This window comes from Pipra filicauda, unplaced genomic scaffold (assembly GCF_003945595.2).
Source record: "Pipra filicauda isolate LSUMZ 115617 unplaced genomic scaffold, ASM394559v2 scaffold91_size2508729_pilon, whole genome shotgun sequence".
Taxonomy (NCBI): Eukaryota; Metazoa; Chordata; class Aves; order Passeriformes; family Pipridae; genus Pipra; species Pipra filicauda.
Genome location: NW_024105109.1, coordinates 2242047 through 2261300, shown reverse-complemented (window position 1 = coordinate 2261300; position 19254 = coordinate 2242047). Strand labels below are relative to the sequence as shown.

Here is a 19254-nt window from a genome sequence, read left to right as displayed (position 1 = left end):
AAAATACCAGTATTCCAGGGAACAGATATGTGTGGCTTGAAGAGGATGAAGAACAAAGCCAGTCATATCTTCAACTCGAGGTAGAGTCCTCTGAGCATCCTCTCTGAGGGAGGTGAAAATGGTCATAGTCAGAAAGTTGAAGAAGTTGTTTTTTAACCATGCATGTGTATCAGGAAGATTCAGCTCTACTGAAGTACAGATGCATTCTGCTTTGTTTTTGTTCTGTTTGGGGGACAGTGGAAAGCACTTAACTAGCTATCTATTAATCAAATGGTAACTATTTTAAAAAATGTGTTTTGAACAGCTATTAACCTTTAATGAACGGGCATGTTTGTGATTTCAGGAAGGCTGGGTATCTTATATTGATATACCAATATCTTCCATAAAAGGTTTTCATATTATTTTTTAAAGTAATCTGTGGTGAAAAAATTTTTACAAAATATTAAGAGATGATTCAAGTTCCACCAATTTTAGTGGGAGCAAGACTGCATTCTGAAGTTTGATTTATCTGAACTTATTTTAGCTGAGAAGAAGAATCTGTTCCTATAAGTCTACTGATGACAGAATACTTTCTGCAACAATTCATTTCTTTTTCAGGATTGTTAGTATGTTATTTACTAAACATGTATGTATAAAAACACAAGTGATTCGGAAATAATTGTCAGTGTAAACTACTGCAATGCAATATTTCTGGGCATAAAACCAGTAACTCTTTTAAAACACCAGCAAGGCTACAGCCAAGTACTTAAATTCCTTATGAGCTCAGGCTCTGCTGATCTAAGCACTCTGGCAGAGTCTACTGCACTCCATTAGAGACGCTGGGGGTTAATTTAGGCACAGCTGAGATAAGGAGGCAGGACCAAAACAGTGATAGGATAATTGCAACAGAACATCTTTGCCAGTGCTGGAAGTCCTGAATTTCAACACTTATTATCTAGAGAGTTGGCTCTTGATAGCCCTTCAGACACACCCTTTCTTGGAGCCGTGGCTGCTAGCTCTGCCTTGCCTTGGGAATTCTGTGGCAACCAAGGCACTTCTTGTCACTGAAAGTGTAAAGATAAGAGAATCTCAGAATTTAAAGCTGTGGATTAAATTAGCCAAGAAAAACTAATTAAAGAAGAGGAATTACATCGTATCTCTTCCTTAGATTCCTCTAGAGAACACTTGGTGTTTTCCTTCACAACACTGTTACAGTAAACCCTTGTCCTCCCTTGCTGTAGATCTAAGTTAATTAGTTTTTCATGTGTTCTCAGCTATTTTTACAAGCTAGCAATAAACATCTGGAAAGGTTTAATACACAGTTCCTATCTAACAAATGTTTTAATTCAAGGAAAGACATCAAACTGTCCCTGTTTTTCACAATCAAACACTGAATTTTTCAAATGAAACTGAAATGATCTTCCATTAGACACACTTTAGAGCTAGCAATAAGATTTTTTTTTTAATTTATTTATTTATCAAAAAGCAGGGAATGGGATTTGGAAGTAAGTAATCCTAGATTTTCCTTAAGATTTTAAAAACCGCTGACAGGCATTCCTGGAGCATGAAACATGCATTCACACAGAAAGAAAGCAGTCTGGACAGAAATGGTTCACGCAAAATGCTTCACTGCACTACTTGACCCCAGAAAACAGTGGATGTAGATGACAAAGGTGTCAATTATCCAGCAGGTGCATTGAGGTTTGATGTGAGTTGGACTTAGGCTAGCTGCCTATAAAGTCATTGAGATCTTTCCTTTGGCTTCAAGTGAGAGACACAGTGATGTGCACCCACTAACAGACCGTCCTGCAGAGTTGTTGGAGATGAGCACTGCTAGGGGGCTGCCAAAAAACTTGCTGTAGGGTTCAGAGACTGTTTCGACTCTTCCTTCTCTCTTCTTCTGTCTCATGAGAAAGAGCAGGTCCCTAGAGCGGAGAGCTAACCATGTAGAAAAGAGCACAAAGGTCAGCTTGGGAAGGTAAAACAGACAGTTACGGAATACTGACCTTGTACAAAGTAAAGGTGATACCAATGAACAGAAGGTGACACCTGGATGAACTTACATCTGCAGAGAAACCCCTTTTGACTAAAGACCCTAGTATGGTGTTACTCTATCAAATCAGCTTCTCAGTTCATGAAAATTCTTGGATTTGTCATTGATGGACAGCCTGATACAACAACATTAGCACAATCTTCAGGGGCTTGGACAGTGCCTTCACTTGACAGGCCTGACCAAGATCTGGACTATGATTATCCAAGCATGAAATTATCAACCTTTACAGAACTATCATAGACCGCTACCAGATTCTTATAGTAACACTATATGCTCAGAGATTTGGCCTAGCTGAGGGGAAGAGGAGAGATGGGCAAGAATGGCTGTACGATACAGATGACAACTGTATCATAGCAATTAAAATTTGCAGCCTCTGGAGTACTGCCCACTGGAGCATGTGGATACCCCAGGGAAGCTGTAACTCTGTGGGAAACCCATGCTGGAGCAGGCTCCTGGCAGGACCTGTGGCCCCATGGAGAGAGGAGTCCATGCTGAAGAAGGTTTGCTGGCAGGACTTGTAACTCTACAGAGATCCCATGCTGGAGCAGCCTGTTCTCAAAGGACTGCACCCTGTGCAAGGGAATCCACACTGGAGCAGGGAAAGAGCATGAGTCCTTCCCCTGAGAAGGAAGGAGCAGCAGAGACAGTGTGTGATGAATTGACCAAAACTGCCATTCCCCATCCCACTATCCTGCTCAGGGGGAGGAGGAGGAGGTAGAGAACTCAAGAATAAAGTTAAGCCTGGAAAGGAGGAAAGGGTGAGGGAAAAGTGTTTTAAGAGATGGTTTTATTTTTCATTGTCCTACTCTGATTTGGCTGGTAATAAATTCAATTACTTTCCCCAAATAGAGACAGTTTTGCTGTGACAAATTTACTGAGTGATCTTTCCCCGTCCTTATCTCAATCCACGAGCCTTTCCTTTTATTTTCTCTCCCATGTCCAGCCGAGGAGGGGAGTGACAGAGTGGCTTTGGTGGGCATCTGGCATCCAGCCATGGTCAACCCACTGCCTGTAGGGGTGGAGAATGTGCTGGAGTTGGAGTTGGCTGGGGTAAAGTGTAATTTTCTTTTCAATGGCTGGAACAGAGGTTTATTTGGGTTTGTGCTGGAAACAGTGTCAAAAATTCAGGAATGTTTTCATTATTGCTGAGCAGTACTTGCATGGAGTCAAGGCACTTTCTGTCTCTCACCCCACCCCACTATCAAGAAGGTTGGAGGGGCACAAGGTGGGAGGGTACAGATGGGACAGCTCACTCCCACTGACTCAAGGGATACTCCATACTGCATGGCATCATGCTCAGCATCTAAAGCTGGTGAGGAATGAAGGGGTAAATGTTCAGAGTGATGTTTATCTTCCCAAGTAAACATTACATATGATGTAGCCCTGCTTTCCCCGGGGATGGCTGAATACCTGCCTGCCAGTGGAACATGTTGAATTAATTCCTTGTTTTGCTTTCCTTGTGTGCATGGTTTTTGCTTTATCTATTAAAATGCCTTTGCCTCAAGGCTTGAGTTTTCTCCCTTTTACTCTTCCTATTCCCTTCCCCAGTTGTGTGGGGCTTAGTTGCTGGTTGAGGTTAAACCATGACAGTCCTTTCCAGTTGCTGGGGCTAGCATAGAATGGGTTTGCCTTTGCCTGAGTTAGGAATAACCCACTCAGCTTTCCCCAGCACGTTTTCAATATGCACTACAGGAATTCTATCCTCCTCTATAGTATGTAAAAGTTTTGATTCATCAGGGTCAGTCTGACTGGCAGATTCCCTAGTGCTGACTAACCATGTGGTCTTTGCTAAATGTGTATCCCAATGTTCAGGGGTCCCACCACCCATTGCTCTTGGTGTAGTCTTTAACAGTCTCTTACATTGTTCGATCTTTCCAGAGGCTGGTGCATGACAGGGAACGTGATATACCCACTCAAATGCCATGTTCTGTGGTCCAAATGTCTATGAGGTTGTTCTGGAAATGAGTTCTGTTCTTTCTTGCTGGAGTACCATGTTGCTGTAAGACTTGCTTTTCAATGCCCAGGACAGTGTTCCAGGCCATGGCATGGGGCACAGGATATGTTTCCAGACCTCTGGTGGTTGCTTCCACCATTGTAAGCATTGTAAGCACATGGCACTTGCCGTCACGGGTTTGAGGGAGTGTGATATGGTCAATCTCCCACGTCTCTCCATACTTTTATTTCAGTCATTGTCCTCCATACCAGAGGGGATTTATCCGCTCGGTTTGCTTAATTGCAGTGCATGTTTCACATCCATGGATAACTTGTGTGATAGTGCTTTATATCCAGCGGTATCCATCCTCAGATATAAAATATATATAATTTTTTTCACTTTATTTCACCAGTAGGAAATATTTTCTGCATCATTTTTATAGCTCTTCTTCCAGTTTAATATTCTTCTTTTTTTTCCCAAAGAACTATAAGGAAAATTGCCACTAGATGTAATCTTGTATCATCTTGTAGATGAATACAGAGAAGAAAATTCCAGGTGAGTACAGCCACCTCTGCAGAGTGGACCAAGGTGAAGTTAAATGCACCATGACTTCTACAGACATAAAATGGGCAACTGTAAAGTTTGGATAAGTCAACGGAGTGTGAAAGTTTATATAAGTTCCACCCGCCTGCACAGCGTTGTATTTATTATCTTTAATCAGATGATGTCCTCAGGATCTTTTCTTCCACTCCAGAGCAACCATAAAAATCTAATGTTCTAAAATAAATGCATTTGTCTAACATCAGGTAACAAGGAAAGGGGACCAATGCTTATTTACAAATGAGATGCCACACAGTGAGAATAGTTATACCTGTTTCAGGAACTAGGAGCAGAAGTATAATATTTCAGAATTATTGATTTTATTCACATGTTGGATTATTCAGGAAAAAAATAATTAAGAAACCAAGAATGACTCTGTGGTAGAAAATCCTTTAAATCAGAGTGAAATAAGTCCTAGGAAGTCTGTCATTTGAGATCTAAATGCTTTTTGGTATTTTCTATAAACAGGATAAATGTAAGCAAACACATCAAAACATTCTGACATTAGTGTCTTGCGTCCAAAGTTATTTCAGGAAAATCTCTGAGGTATTGTTTTATTTTATGGAGTATATTTCGAAAGTGTACATTTTGGTATTTATGGAAGAAAGTCAAATTTCAATACTTCCATGCCTTTTAAACAATACATTGTTGGCTAACAAATTTCTCCGTACTCAGCATGTTACATGAGATCAATGGAGTAATAGCTTAAATTTTAATTTTCACAATTAAGTTACCAGGTAATAACTTTATAATCAAGTATTTCTTTCAACTGAAACATGGGAGCCAAGTGGCTATGTAAAGCCTTCTCTTTGAATCCCTTTTCCGCATCACCCTGATAGTCTAACTGAAGAATTAAAGTAACTTAAGTGTCTCTGCACTAGGAAGACTCTATACACAAGAATCCACATTCTTCTTGTGTTTCAAATCTATTTCTATTGCCTCCGCAGCCCCCATACCAGAACTGACCACACATTTTCTGCTCTTTGTCGTAGTACCACTTCAAAATGTAATTCTGACATTCTCCACTATCTTGAACAAGGTCACATGCATCTGGAAAAGGGAAATAAGAGACAGATTTAATGAAAGAAAGGTCAACCCTTCTTAGCACTGTTAAATTCAGGGAAAACTAACATTCAGTGCAAACTGTCAGACAAAATAAGTAGCCAGTGTTCGAGATTTTACAAAGATTTACTAAGTATTCATCTACAAACCCACAGTGTCAGCATGGTCTGAAGACCCTCTTCTTATGATTGCTTTAACCAGAAAGAATGTCTGAAATGACGAGATTTCAGCGGCATAAATAGAAGGAATGCTAAAAGGTTTTTAGTCTTCTAACATAGACTTTTTATTAAAATGATTGCAAAATGACTATATGTGGTCCACAGAAACTGTGTAAATAAACCTTTTAATAATTTCCCTCTTCTTTATTCCAACTTGTTATACTGGTATCCATCAATAATACTTCATAAACAAACATACACAGGTTGTTAAACTATCCATGATAGTCTCTTAGCCAAATCCAATAATAATACAAATTTAAACTGCATAAATTAGCAAAGTAGGTGAGAGTAGCATACTTTGTAGCAATCTGGCATTCCGTAAGAACAGATCTAATCATCTTTCACTAACGTAAATTCAGAGTTACTCAAAAGAAGACAGAAGGGCAGCTCAACGTTGGTGCCTGTACAACATTGAAGGGGAAGAACTGAGAAGTAAAGCAAAATTGTGATAAAACTACCCTGCTTAAAGATTTAAAATGATGTAACCTTCTCCTAATCAACTGAAAAGCAATAATCTCAAGTAACAGATCAGTACAAAGTATACCTCTCAAAAGACAAGTTCTGGAACTGGGTTTTTAGAAGTAAACTGTCGGGTCACTAGTTACAACACAGGATCGAGAAAGGCAGTTCATACCTCTCCTCTAAGTGTTCCAGGTCACTTCTTACATTGGTGCAATGACCCTGACTACTTCCTCAAAGGAAATATTTTATTTGTAAAGTATAAACAGTGACATATCTTCCTGCTACTGGATTTCCTGTGTGACCACAGAGTTCATGAACTGGTTAATAAGAGATTAACAAGACTGTACTCATGCAGTTAGGCAACAGGACCAAATCCTATGGTGCTGAGTAAGTCCATCATGCACTGTGGTTGTATGGCGTTCACAGTGGTACACTAGCTCTTAATTAAAGATCCAATACTAAAACAGTATTGCAAAGGCATTGGTACTCTCTCATCAGGGATGTGGCCACCAGACACTCTGGAATCGTATTTGAGTGGAGAAGGATGAAAACCAAAGGGATGACAGCTGCAGCAATGAGCTGCACACACCCAAAACTGTGCAGACACCTTTTCATTTTTTTCACATAAATTCTCTTTAACTGTATTTTAAACAACAAAAACACTCAATTGTGCTAAAAGAACGTTGATGACAAATAATCTCATAATCAGCTTCCCATACCTGTACCAAATGTCAAATCTGTGAAGAAAAATGCATAATTAGGAAGAAAAGTTAAAAACATGATGAATATATATTTTGAGACTTCTGCTGTTCTTCCTACAGGAACAGACTGTATCAGAGATATATTTAGTTCCTCCATGTTGACCTAAGTTATCAGTAGGAGTAACTCAGGAATTACAGTGCAACTTGGAATTCAAAATTATCATCTGTTTTAGTAAGGGGGATTAGAACTTTTTATGATATTATCACAAAAAGTTACAAATCAAAACTAAAGTCACAATGACACATATAGTTCAATCTTCAGCTACAAACTCTTACTGTATAGATTTGGACTGAATGCAAACATATGATGACCAAATGCTTTGGAAAAGTGTAATTAATGGAAATTCTTCATCGTGTGTAAATATTCAACTGAACCCTTTACAATTTAAAGCTTTTTTACTGAATTAAAAAAGGATTTTCATATTCTAAAATCATACCATAATCATTACAGGCAGTTCTAGTTTCTACTGTTGCACCTAAGTTTTCCTTGTTCTCCTGAGCTTCTCCACACTCTTGTGGCTTTTCTCCCGCAGCAGCTCCCTCTGTGACATATTCATTCTTCTCCTCATAATCATATCTCATTTCTGGCATTGTGTATACAAGTTCTTTGGTGTTCTCTTTAATACTCTTCATGACTCTACTTTCAGTTCTTTCAGTGTCTTCCAAACCATAACTGGAACCAAGTTCAGCCATTCCAGGAAAAGGCATCCTTCTGAGAAGAGGGGGAAAAGAAAAATTATTTAACCAACAGTATGACCTTAAAAAATGCATCCTGGTCCCATTTCTATTAAAGGTACTTTAAATACAACTACTGACACAAAGGCAAAAATCTTATATTCAAAGATACACACCCAAAGAGTTAAATAGGCAATTCCAAACCTTTCAGTTAGAGACACTTGCTGTTGTATGTCTCCCCGATCTAAGTTTTCACACTCTTCTTGAAGTTCAGGTGAAGGATAACTGTTCATTTCTTCTGTGGGGAAAGCCCAGATACCACGGTTGAGTTTTAAAGTCCTCCAAACCCCAGTACGTTTAGTAAAAAGCACTACGTGAGTTTTTTGTTGTGAACTGAAGTTTGCATCTTTCAGTAAGTTAACACACCATACCCAGAGTGACTGGACTATGTCCAGGAAAATGAAAATTATGATAGAGGTTAGCTAGGTGAGAATGACTCCTGAACCAACCTTTCATACTTTTGTCTTGCTCTGTAATAACCTATTTAGCTTCCAAAGAAACTTTCAAGTCTCTAAGTACATACAGAATTTTAAATCAGTGACAATTTCCTTCTTGATATCTTCTTGTTTGTATTTCAAAGCACCTAAGACCTGCTAATCTGCATGAATGTGTCTTGAAAAGTGAAGAAGTCCTTTTTCTGCTCTGCGGAGGAGGAATAACTGCAGTAAAGAGAAAATGTGCTAAATATTTACCTGTTCCAAAGCCTAAATAAGCATAGTAAATCTGGACCTGCCAATGGTCTGAGGAGAAATGTGGACCTAATCAGGAATCAGAACTGTGTTCTCTTAGCTGAGAATAGTCTACCTTTAATGAAAGTGGAGTTCACAAAGCCACACATTAAATAAAAACTTCAGGGAAAAAACCTGCTTAAGACTAGTATATAATGCTGTTCTGTCATTGCTGGCACTTCCATTAATGTCCAGCATCTGAGGCAAACTAAAGGTGAAAGACTGGCAGTTATGACTAGGAATGATAGCACATATATACTGACTACCTTCTTCTACACAGCATTTCTCTTTCTTTCCATACCTTAAGCAAATGCCATTGTGTGATACTTACGCTGTAGAAGATTCAGAAATGCCCGGCTAAACCTCTGAGCGTACACCATCTCCGCTGTCGAAACCCTGCCCAGTGTCAGTAAGTGCTGCTCTGTGGGGGAACTTGGCAGCTCCATCAACTCATTGTCACTCACATCACTGCCAAGCGCAAGAGTGAACAAAGTGAATCCTTGGCACTTGGCTCCGAGTGAAATCTCTTTCAGCCTCTCTCTGTCCCACGTGCTTGTTTTGCTTCCAACTATTGTAAATATGACCCTGTGTTTCCTTTGTCTGGGGGCTTTAAAGAATACATTTTCGACCGTCCACTGCAGAGCAGAAGCAACGGCTGATGGCCCTTCCAGTTGGTGAACAGACTCTTGGATGTGTTTCTTCATCAAATCTTTACTGCTGTATGTAACTAGATCAAACTCCAAGGCCACAGGTGTCTGGTTTCTGCCAGGCAGGAAGCCCCTAGGAGCTTGCTGCACCAGTGCCACTCTGATGCCTCCGTATGATTCGTTTGGCTGTAAGGAAACAACAAACTGATCTAGCATGTTGTTCACAAAGTCTTTGGCTCTCTGAAACTCTTCACTGCTGACACTGCGAGAGCTGTCCATGATGTAAGTGATATCCATATCCATCAGAACTGGGGGAAAAATGGGCACCTCGCAGTTTGTTCTTGGTTTGCATTTATCTAGAGAGGAAGAGCAAACAGCAAACTATTTAGCAATAGCAAAAACAAAAGCAAGAGTTTGGAAAAAAATTCACACAGTCCTATACATTTATTTTATTTTTCTTAAATTTTGATTAAAAAAATAATCTGGGAACTTGAAATCTTTTTGTTCTAGTAATGAACAGCAGACGAGTCTTGCTGAAGGAGGTTTTGAGATATGGGAAATTATTCAGGCATGAGAGCAAAAAAACATTCATAAGGTAAAACTTCATAGATCCATAGTTCCCTTGAGAAATTTTCTTCTGTTGAAATCTAAACACTGTAAAGGACACAGAAACAAACCCTATTTTTCATCTCAGATCACTATTCAACATTCTGAAATATTATCATTTAGTAGCATCTCCTCCCCTCACAGTGTACAACCCACAGCAGATGAGCCTGGTTTCCCAGAATCATAATGCTATTTTAAGTTCATTTCTGTTAAAAAGGAAATGCTAAACACAGTAATTCATTTCACATGTCTGAGACAGAAACTAATTAAACAGCTTTTGTGGGTTTGACAGTCTAACTCTTACCATTCACTGAAGAGGAAATTAAAATTATAACTCCTCAGCACTGATAACTGTAACCAAGAAATGATCTGTCACAGGGGGCAAGAAGGCCCATTTGCAGAAGAGGTTAAGTTGGCTGGAAGCAGGAATGTCAGACACAGAAAAAATCCCTGTCACGGAGTGAAGTTTCTCTTGGTGATGACAAGAAACAGCTGCAGCACTCAGGGCCACCTGTGGGCAGCCGAGCTGGGCTGAGTTGCTCCATGCAACCACTCATGGGATTGGTGCTGGTGCAAGCATATATAAGGAATCAGCTCTTACATTTTTGCAAACTCCTTGTAGAACCATTTATGGCAGTAGGATTCTGCCCAGTGCATTGTTTATTAATATTTTTCTTTCATATTTAAGCACAAACACCTTTAAGGTGTACCATAAAAATTCCCCAACACCACATTGCAAAATAAATACAATAGAATGTGTTACTGAAAGGCTAAATAGACCAATACAACAGATGGAATTTGTAAAATGTCTTACCAAAGCAAAGTGTACAATATGTGATGCCCTCCAAATTTTCATCCTGTTGTCTTTCCCAAACAAATAGTCGAAATCTTCTAGTGTCATCAATCTATGTTTTAAAGCAGACACAAAAGTAACATTTAAAAGACAGGTAAAATATATTACAGTTTTTCTTTTTTCTTTTCTTAATAGGGTGTATTTTTCTACAGAGAAAAGGGCAGGATCTCTTATATCTGGGATAAAGAGTGAAAATGTTTTCTTGGGAGAGAAGATTTTAGCCTTGGAACAACATATGTGTTGCCTGTGATCAGCTGAAGAAAGACAATCTTCCCCAGTAGAAGATTTGACCACAGAAATGCTTGAGGAACTCTGAAGAAGCTCCAACAACAATCTATAATTTCACTGACCACCCAACTCCATCCAAATGTGATTCAAGGGAAAATGCATTTACTTGTAGACTAAGATTAACAAAAATGGCTGTACATTATACTATAACGGTGAGTAAAGAAATAATTACTTCTTTGCATTAAACTTCAGCTTAAACTACACAATTAAATTCTGATTAATGTCTGTCAAGAATGTTATAGATAGAACTCTTCAAAGGAATTAGAATTGGCAAGGTTTGAATGATCGCTAAACTGAAACTCCTAGAACAAAGTAACCAAAGGCACAGGCTGTGCTACAGGCTGGCAGGATCATAAAGATTAAACCATCTCTCAACTACAAGGGCAGAAGTCCATCTCAAAGAAAAAGGGAGGTTGTATTTACTCGGGGGGTAGTGGTGAGGTTGGTTGCTTTCCCATCATTGTAAACATAAAGCAGAGCTGCTGCCATGAATTTTTTTGCCTTTCCCCCTGCTAAGCAGCTCTTTTAAACTTTTCTTCTCTGAAGACTGATTTATGGATAATTGGCACTTTTGTAAATAACAGACATCATCACATGCATTCAGATTTGTAACCTGCTTATACTAAGTAAACAAAATACTGATGCTTGCTCCTGTTTATCCTGGGGAGCAACCCAGTCAACAAACTACAAGCTTCCTTCTCATATGTTAGCAGAATTATTTCATTCTGCTAAATTAACATCCAGCCAGAAAAATACATGAATTGACTAACAGATATGAGGCTGCATGAGAATAAATATAATAAGAAGATTAAATGGCTACTAGATCAGAACAGACTCCAAGTTTTGCACCTTTTGTCCTGTGTAAGTGAACATGTTTCCTTTTGGAAGGACAATTACAAAGAAACAGCAGCTTGAAAGAATTTTATTTTGAAAAAGTTCAAACTGAGAACAGATGATACCAAAACAAATTGGAAAGATGGAGACTATGGAATCTATGTTATGAAATCTTAAATAAATTTAGAATTGTTTCCTCTCGTACCTTGTAAACTGGACTGTTTATTCTCATTTACTATCTTTTATATGAAGTCATAAAACAAAATTTCATAATTTTCTCCTGTGCGAATGGCAATACAGATATCAAAAGGGGTTTTGCTTAATTTAATTTTCTTTTGAAAAAAACATGGTGTACTTGAAGACTTCTATTACTTTTTTCTAGAAACTAGGGCCACAGTTTCTTAGTTAAATGGTCAGTACATGTCACATCTTCAGAAGAGTAATGGCAAAGGTAACTAAGTGAAATTAACACAATGTTATGGAAATTCTGTGATTTGGCCTAAAAGCACAAGCCATTCATAATTCATGTGCAGAAAGAGGTCAGATGATGATCATTATGGTCAAGTGAATCACCGTTTCTTTGTTGAAGCAATATTCTTTAATGTACCTCTTTCTACTAAAGGATTAGACAGTTCCTAGAACTTACTGGACTGAGAGCAGGATTTACTCAAACAATAGCAGACACTGAGCAAATGGGTGACTCAATTTTCTATCATCTATCTACTTACTGAGAAGGCACGTCTGACATTTGGCACTTCACTGAAGGCAATAACCACTGGAGTGATATCCAAAGCACTCAACTCAAGCACAGCTGTGCTGATGGCAACATCATCCTGCGATGGACCGTTGGCAAAAAATAGGGCTACTTTTCTTGTGAGGATGCCCTGACGAACACGTTTGAAGACATTTCTTGCAACAAATCTCATGGCTGCCCCAATATTTCGCTTTCCAGTGGACCTCTCCAGAGGTATTCTCTGGACTGCTTGTTGCAGCAAGTTGCTTTTTTGGAATTCTGAGAATCGGATGAGATAGTGCATATTGGTGTTGAAAGAAACAATGGAGACACGAGCGCCTGTTGGGCAATTGCTTTCACTGATCTTAATGGTCCTCAGCAACAACATGACAATGTTTCTCATCCTTTCAAATGCAGCTGGTGTAACATCATCAGACATATCGAAGGCAAACACCACTTCAGTCGGGTAAGCTGGACATGTGTCTGTATATTGAAGCAGAAAATTTCTGTGAGAACCTTTCCACAACTCAAACATTGTTAGTTTTTTCTTCAAGTCTATAAAAGAATGGATATGCAGAGGCCAGATGGACTTACCTGATGAGCAAGCTGCAAGGAAGAGAGGGAGAGCAAATAAATTATTTTGGGCCCATATTCATTAATACAGTGACATATTCACTTGCTTTCAATAAAAAGCCTGATTCAAAGCTCAGACAACTGATAGAACCTGCCAGTGCAAGACAACACTCTTCTTCCATAATCAAATACTCAAAATAGTGCACTTTTACTGGATGGGAAGTAAAAAAATTGTTCTGGGTTCTGCTGCACACATATGTCTGAAGGGAACGAACACACCTAATTTGGAGGACAGTACACATACAAGTATTGTCTTCTCTCAGAGAACTCCCCAAAGGGTGTTGGCACAATGCCAAAGAATTATTTTAATCTTTAATGAGGTAAAGAGATATTTGTTATGGGTTTTGTAATTAACAGATTAGAAAAGGAGCAAAAAGAGCAAGTCTGCTTCAAACACCTGCTGAAAACCCCTCACAATTAACAACTACCAGTCAAACGGAACTCAGATACAAACTATCAGTTTACAGGGTTTCCAGTGGAGGCTATTCCATTTAAGAAGAGTGACTAGGTGTTAAAGGTAAAATAAGATGCTCCCTACTTACGGCAGTTTTTTCTTGTAAAATTCACAAGTTCACAAGGCTGCAGGTTCAAAATAAAAAAGGAATTAATGGCAAATCCCAGACCATCCCAGACTGGGAATCTTACTGGTGTTTGAGCTGAAGGTCATATCCCAGTTCCTGAACTAACTCTCATTACAGTAAATCCAGATTCACACAATCCAGTTCCTCTTTATTTCAAATAATACAGGGACACTCTCACTTGCTGCAGAAACTAGGCATGTTTTTCTAGACCTGCTCTGTTGGCATTTATGATGTTCTGGAGTACCAAGAAACCATTTATCCATTCTTTATTTTGTGCTAATAAACTGATCTAGGATGTCACCACTCAGTGGCACTTCCATAAAAGAATGGACATTTCAATAGCGACTCACATAGGAAGAGAGGTCCATGAAGGGGGAGAAGACCTCCTCTGGACACAGAACACACCTGCAATAGTATTGCCTGTAGGTAGTCATCCATGCAAGGGCTAGATGGAACCTTTGCTCAGAAGTACTCATTTTATATGGGATTACAATTCTGAAGAAATCTTGTACTTCTATTCCCAGTGAAAATAACTGTTGCTGAAGAAATGCCTTCCTTTACAAGAGGGGAAAAAGTAACCCTAAACATGAGCTAGTGTGTAAACTGATGTGAGTAAAGAAACAGGTAAATGAATATTAATGGTCCAATGATTTGTAAAAGTTTGGACATGGTGTTAATCCATAGGCATAATTGTTTCTCATTCCTTGATCATTTGCAGAACAGATGAACGCACTGCACTCTGACAAGAACATGAAAAGGATATTGTTTTATAACAGCTAATTGTGTGCACTGCTGTAAGTGCTTATAAATGGAAGCCTAAACCAGATAATTCCATGCAGTGTACAGTTAGCTGTAAGGTTGTTACTTACTTCCATTAAAATGGTGCCCATTGGTCCTTTGGCACCCTGAAACAAAATAAACACAGGTCCAAAAAGTCAGACCCTGATAATGTATTTCCATCTGTTACTCTGTAGCCCAAAGAAAACGCAGGCATATAGTGTTTCCCAACAAGCACTTATGAATTTGAAATATGAGGAGACATCAGTTCCCAGCATAGATTTTTGTGGACCCATTCCAGAGTTACAGACCACTTCTCAGACTTATTTCTTAGTCCATTTTCATTAATGGTTTTAAAATGTTCAATACTTGTTGCCCTTGAGGACCAGTATAGTTCAGAACCGGATTTCCTTTATAAACAGCAGTTTCTGTGCTATGTTCAGTTATTTGGACTTTCCGTACTTTCCAACACCTGATGTGTGACAAGCTTGCCCTCTACTCTTGCAGGGTAAAATCCCTACAGTTGTACCTCGAAAAACCCTGCAGAACACACACACACATCATGATAGCTCAACCTACTCTGCATCCTTCTCCTTGGGAGCTGTGGAAAAATGCTAGCACCTCAAGCATCTTTTTTAAAAATAAAAGTATTTTTTAATCTTCATAATGGGAATAAAACAGAGGCAAAGGAATTTTTTTTTCAAAGGGGTTTGAGAGTTCTCATCATGTGTGCACTCAGATGTGTAGGAAGACTACTGAAAATTCTCACTTACTTGCAGGAGGCTGCAGTGAGATACACCAGAAAAATTTCAGCTCCACATCCCACAGCTTTTACCTTACCTTCTCTCTACCATAACACTTCAGTTCACCAAAATTATATACTTCCTTACGTCCCCAGATTACAACCCCGTCTCCTTATTTGTTCCTTCCCCTTCCAATTAATCTTCCATTCCTCCATCTTCTGCCTGAGCTACGCTCCTCACCTCTCCTGCTGTCTTGCTGCTAGCACCATCACAGCCATTCCATGCTTTTTTCTTCTCATATTTCCCAGTAGGTCAATGTTCTTCTTTGGTACTGTTCAGCAAGAGTTAACTGTGAATTGCCTGAGCCCTAATGCTACTTGCAGCAGCTCAGTGGTGGTGACTGAGCTGTGCAGACTTGACACATACAGACAATCATGTCACCAAGCAGGAAGGACGGGTAAGACAGGCCCGATTTGGCTGTCCCTGCCTACTACTTGTGCTTCTTCCTGCATTCCCTATCACTTCCACTTCCCACAGACTTCCCACTTTCTCATTTCACTGATGCACAGCTATTGTAATAATCCTAACAAGCCCATATATCCCAAGCTCTACTCTCATTTCTACATTTGAGGAGGAGATCTTGAGCTTGAAATCCCTCTGAAGACTTCTCGGACCATGGATTGGCAAGGCCAACGGCTGTGGCTCGTCAGCTCACAAGATTTGTCTACCTGTAACATGTGAGTGGCCAAGCAGCTGGGAAGGCAATGCATTCTTAGCCATTCTTGTGCCCAGCATCATAAAATAAAGTGGGACGGGTATATTCACTGACCAGCACAGTGTAATGAGAAGGAAAAAAAGTTTTCTAAGCTGACACATCCCATGGGCCATGTTTTACAGGTAAAGATACTGCTATCAATAATGTTCCACATTTAAACTAAGAGTAGGCCTAAGAAAGTTTAACATGAAAATCAGTAACAGTAGAGATTGTTTCTGGTCACTATGGAGCTGATTTTCAGCATTGCTGCAGGATAAAGGTAGACACATACAGGGATTTTCCTAGCTACCTACAAGGTTAGTCCTAAATCCTATTGAAATCCACAATCCTTTCATCTGCTTAGATAGAGAATAAAACATTTTGTTGTATAAAATGCAAAACACAGACACTGGAAAAGTACATCAGGACATTTACTTGTATATAAGGATTAACATGCTACAATAAATATAAGCTTTAAGTGCATGCCTTTTAACTGCAAGTCTGATTTTAAATGGCTTTTCTTTTGAAATGAAAAAAATACATTGGCTTTCAGCAGATCAATCCAGTTCTATATTTTAGTACTCTCTGCTTATTTAGTTAGATATTTACCCAGCCTAAAGACAATACCAAATACTGTGGAAGAAATTCTGCCCTGCACTATTGTTGCAGTTCCATTTCAGCAGCAGGTGCTCCTGTGCACACATATCCACAGGCAAGATATAACTCTATACAACTTCCAGGCAACTAAGCATATGAAACATAATTAAATATTCTGTTATTCTACTAGTAAGTCTAAGATCAATCTAAGAGTGATTTTTTTTAAAAATAAAACTATATTACCATAGGTCCTGATGGTCCTTGATCTCCTGGATCTCCCAGGGAACCTGGTGTGCCAGTATTACCCTAAAAATAGGAATACAAGTTTCATTCTTTATAATTGCACACATAGGTGCCAAACTTCATAAGGGGAAAAAAACCCTCCATAACCATATTGTGAGTTGGATCCTGCATTTACATAGACTACCACTATTAAGAATTATTAGCAACCAGCATCTCTGAAGACTCCGACCAGCATTCTCTCAAGACCTGTTGCACAAGATACGGCAATAAAAGATCAGGGTGGGAAACAATTTAACTTTTTTTCTTTGTGAGAAAACACCTAGGACATAAGGGCTTTATTTATAGAACTCTTCACAGAGTTAGCAAATCTGTCATTCTTACTCTTCTACCCCTAGTTCCTTTGGGTCCTTCAGCTCCTGGAATGCCTGGGTCTCCATCTTCTCCCTGAAAATTAATGACATTCAGAACTTTATAGGAAAGGAGAAGACAGATAGAAAGACTGACAAAAACTTCCAAATACAAAAATATAAAACAAGACATAAGGAAAGGAAATATGCCATTTAATCATACCTCTGGACCAGGATATCCTATGAATCCAGATTCTCCCTACAAAAAGAAAGGACAAAGACTTCATAGGAATCTAGAACTTTATGATCTGCTTAGTGTTTGATGCCTTTAAACCAAAAACAATTTAAAAATTATTCTTAGCATTCCAGCCCATTCAAGTAACTGTGGTTACTACTCTGGTCTCAAATGACACCATTGTATATGAACACCTTGCTCATCTAAAGGAAGAGCGTTTTAAAAATTTCCAACAGTTTCTGGATTTTCAAGCATTCTCAATTTCTCAAGTACATGTCTTATCAAAACTTATTTATGCATCCTAGTCAATCATGGCTAGGCTTCGCGAACGAAGATTTGGGAAGGCTCTATCCACATTTGCTACAGGCACGCTGGTGGCTTATGAGGCCAATACGTGACAGACATATCTGATTGCAAAAGGCACAGCAGAAAGACTAAAAACTTATTTATGTATCCTAGTAATATACAGTGGAATTCACATATAGTGACTATGAGTAAATGGTAACATTCAGAACTCAGTGTTTGAATGTAGTTTCAAAACGTTGTACCCTCCATACTAAACAATGATACCATGATATTTTGTTGGCATATCAGAAGTCAATTCATTAATTGTTTTCAGTTACTTCAGTTTCTGGTCTGTTCTTTGCTCGTATATGAGAAGTATGGAAACTCACATAAACCAATCAGAAGTGAAGTATCTCTTTCCTTAACATCAGAATTCACACTACTTACGTATGCCACTGTTCTAAGAGTTCCCTCCCATGGAAGTGGACTTGGTTGTAAAACATCATATGACTTTATCCAACAATTTTCAGAAAATTTCATGCACGTACACCCCCCATTACATGTAAGAGAGCGTAATGTGACTGCGAACCTGTATAATTAATAGCAACCTTAAGTAAAATTTATACTAAAGGTTATTCTCTTAGCTATCAGGGGAAAATCATTCTTTCTGAATCACTATTCTGGAGTAAATTGGGTTTTGGTTATTTTTATTAATTGCTTTAATCCAGGCCCTGCCAAACCCTGGGCAGACATCAGTGTATAAGAAAGGCTTTAAATTAATCCTTTAAAACAATGAATAATGACTAGAAGATTTAGCAGAAACTTTTTTCCTCCATTCTTCTAACATGTAGGGTGTTCCCTGAAGTGAACAAGTGGGAGATTTCAAGAGATTAAAAAATTAGTCTTGTATACAATGTATGCATAATCTACGAAACTCTCCTATGAAAAGGAATTGTTGGAGCTAAGAAGGTGAGAAAAGATATTGGAAAATAAGAAGCACCAAGAGCCATTTTAGCAAAAGGAGCTCATCAGTTAGAGAGGTTCCCGGGAAGCCTTTCATATCTTTTCTGCAGGTTCCTACAACACTCTGCTTCTCCCACAAAAAGGAACAGTGAAAGACAGGCCTATCAGAGATCCACTGGGCCACTTCTGTTTTACAAGCAGCAAGAAAGGACTTGTATTGCAAAACACTACACAAATTCCTTGAAAGGAGGACTGCAGCTTTTTCAAGCATCCTGACCCCTCTGCTCCCAGACTGACCCATTGGTGCCACTGGTGCCATGATTTTGATCTCTTCATTTCTGTATACTTTTTATTTTAGCTGGATTCTTTTATGTTTTTAAAGAAGTGAGAAATTAATTGCTTTTTTAATTCAGCACTGTGAAGGGAATGATAAGAGTTTCTTAGTAATCCAGAGGTTTATCCCCAGATCTTATTGCTGACCATAGGAGCACAAGGAAGAATATTTCACATTAAAACAATATCCTTACTGTCTCAGTATTCCTTGGTAGTCAAGGAATCCCTCTACTGAAAGAAGAAAAATGAGAAGAGCCCCGAGTGGCTGGAC

At 38.9% G+C, this 19254-nt stretch overlaps 1 protein-coding gene across 1 annotated transcript in view; it reads right to left on the bottom strand.

Moving 5' to 3' along the window:
• Positions 1-5441: 5441 nt before the first annotated feature.
• The window catches only part of COL6A6 (collagen type VI alpha 6 chain), a 43181-nt gene continuing 29368 nt past the window's right edge, over positions 5442-19254 (bottom strand). Inside the window, 12 exon segments of the mRNA XM_039391236.1 lie at positions 5442-5615; positions 7506-7777; positions 7948-8041; positions 8863-9534; positions 10599-10689; positions 12488-12975; positions 13087-13098; positions 13668-13704; positions 14576-14611; positions 16821-16883; positions 17202-17264; positions 17391-17426. Of these exon segments, the coding sequence (XP_039247170.1) occupies positions 5443-5615; positions 7506-7777; positions 7948-8041; positions 8863-9534; positions 10599-10689; positions 12488-12975; positions 13087-13098; positions 13668-13704; positions 14576-14611; positions 16821-16883; positions 17202-17264; positions 17391-17426 (2037 nt within the window). The 3' untranslated portion in view covers position 5442.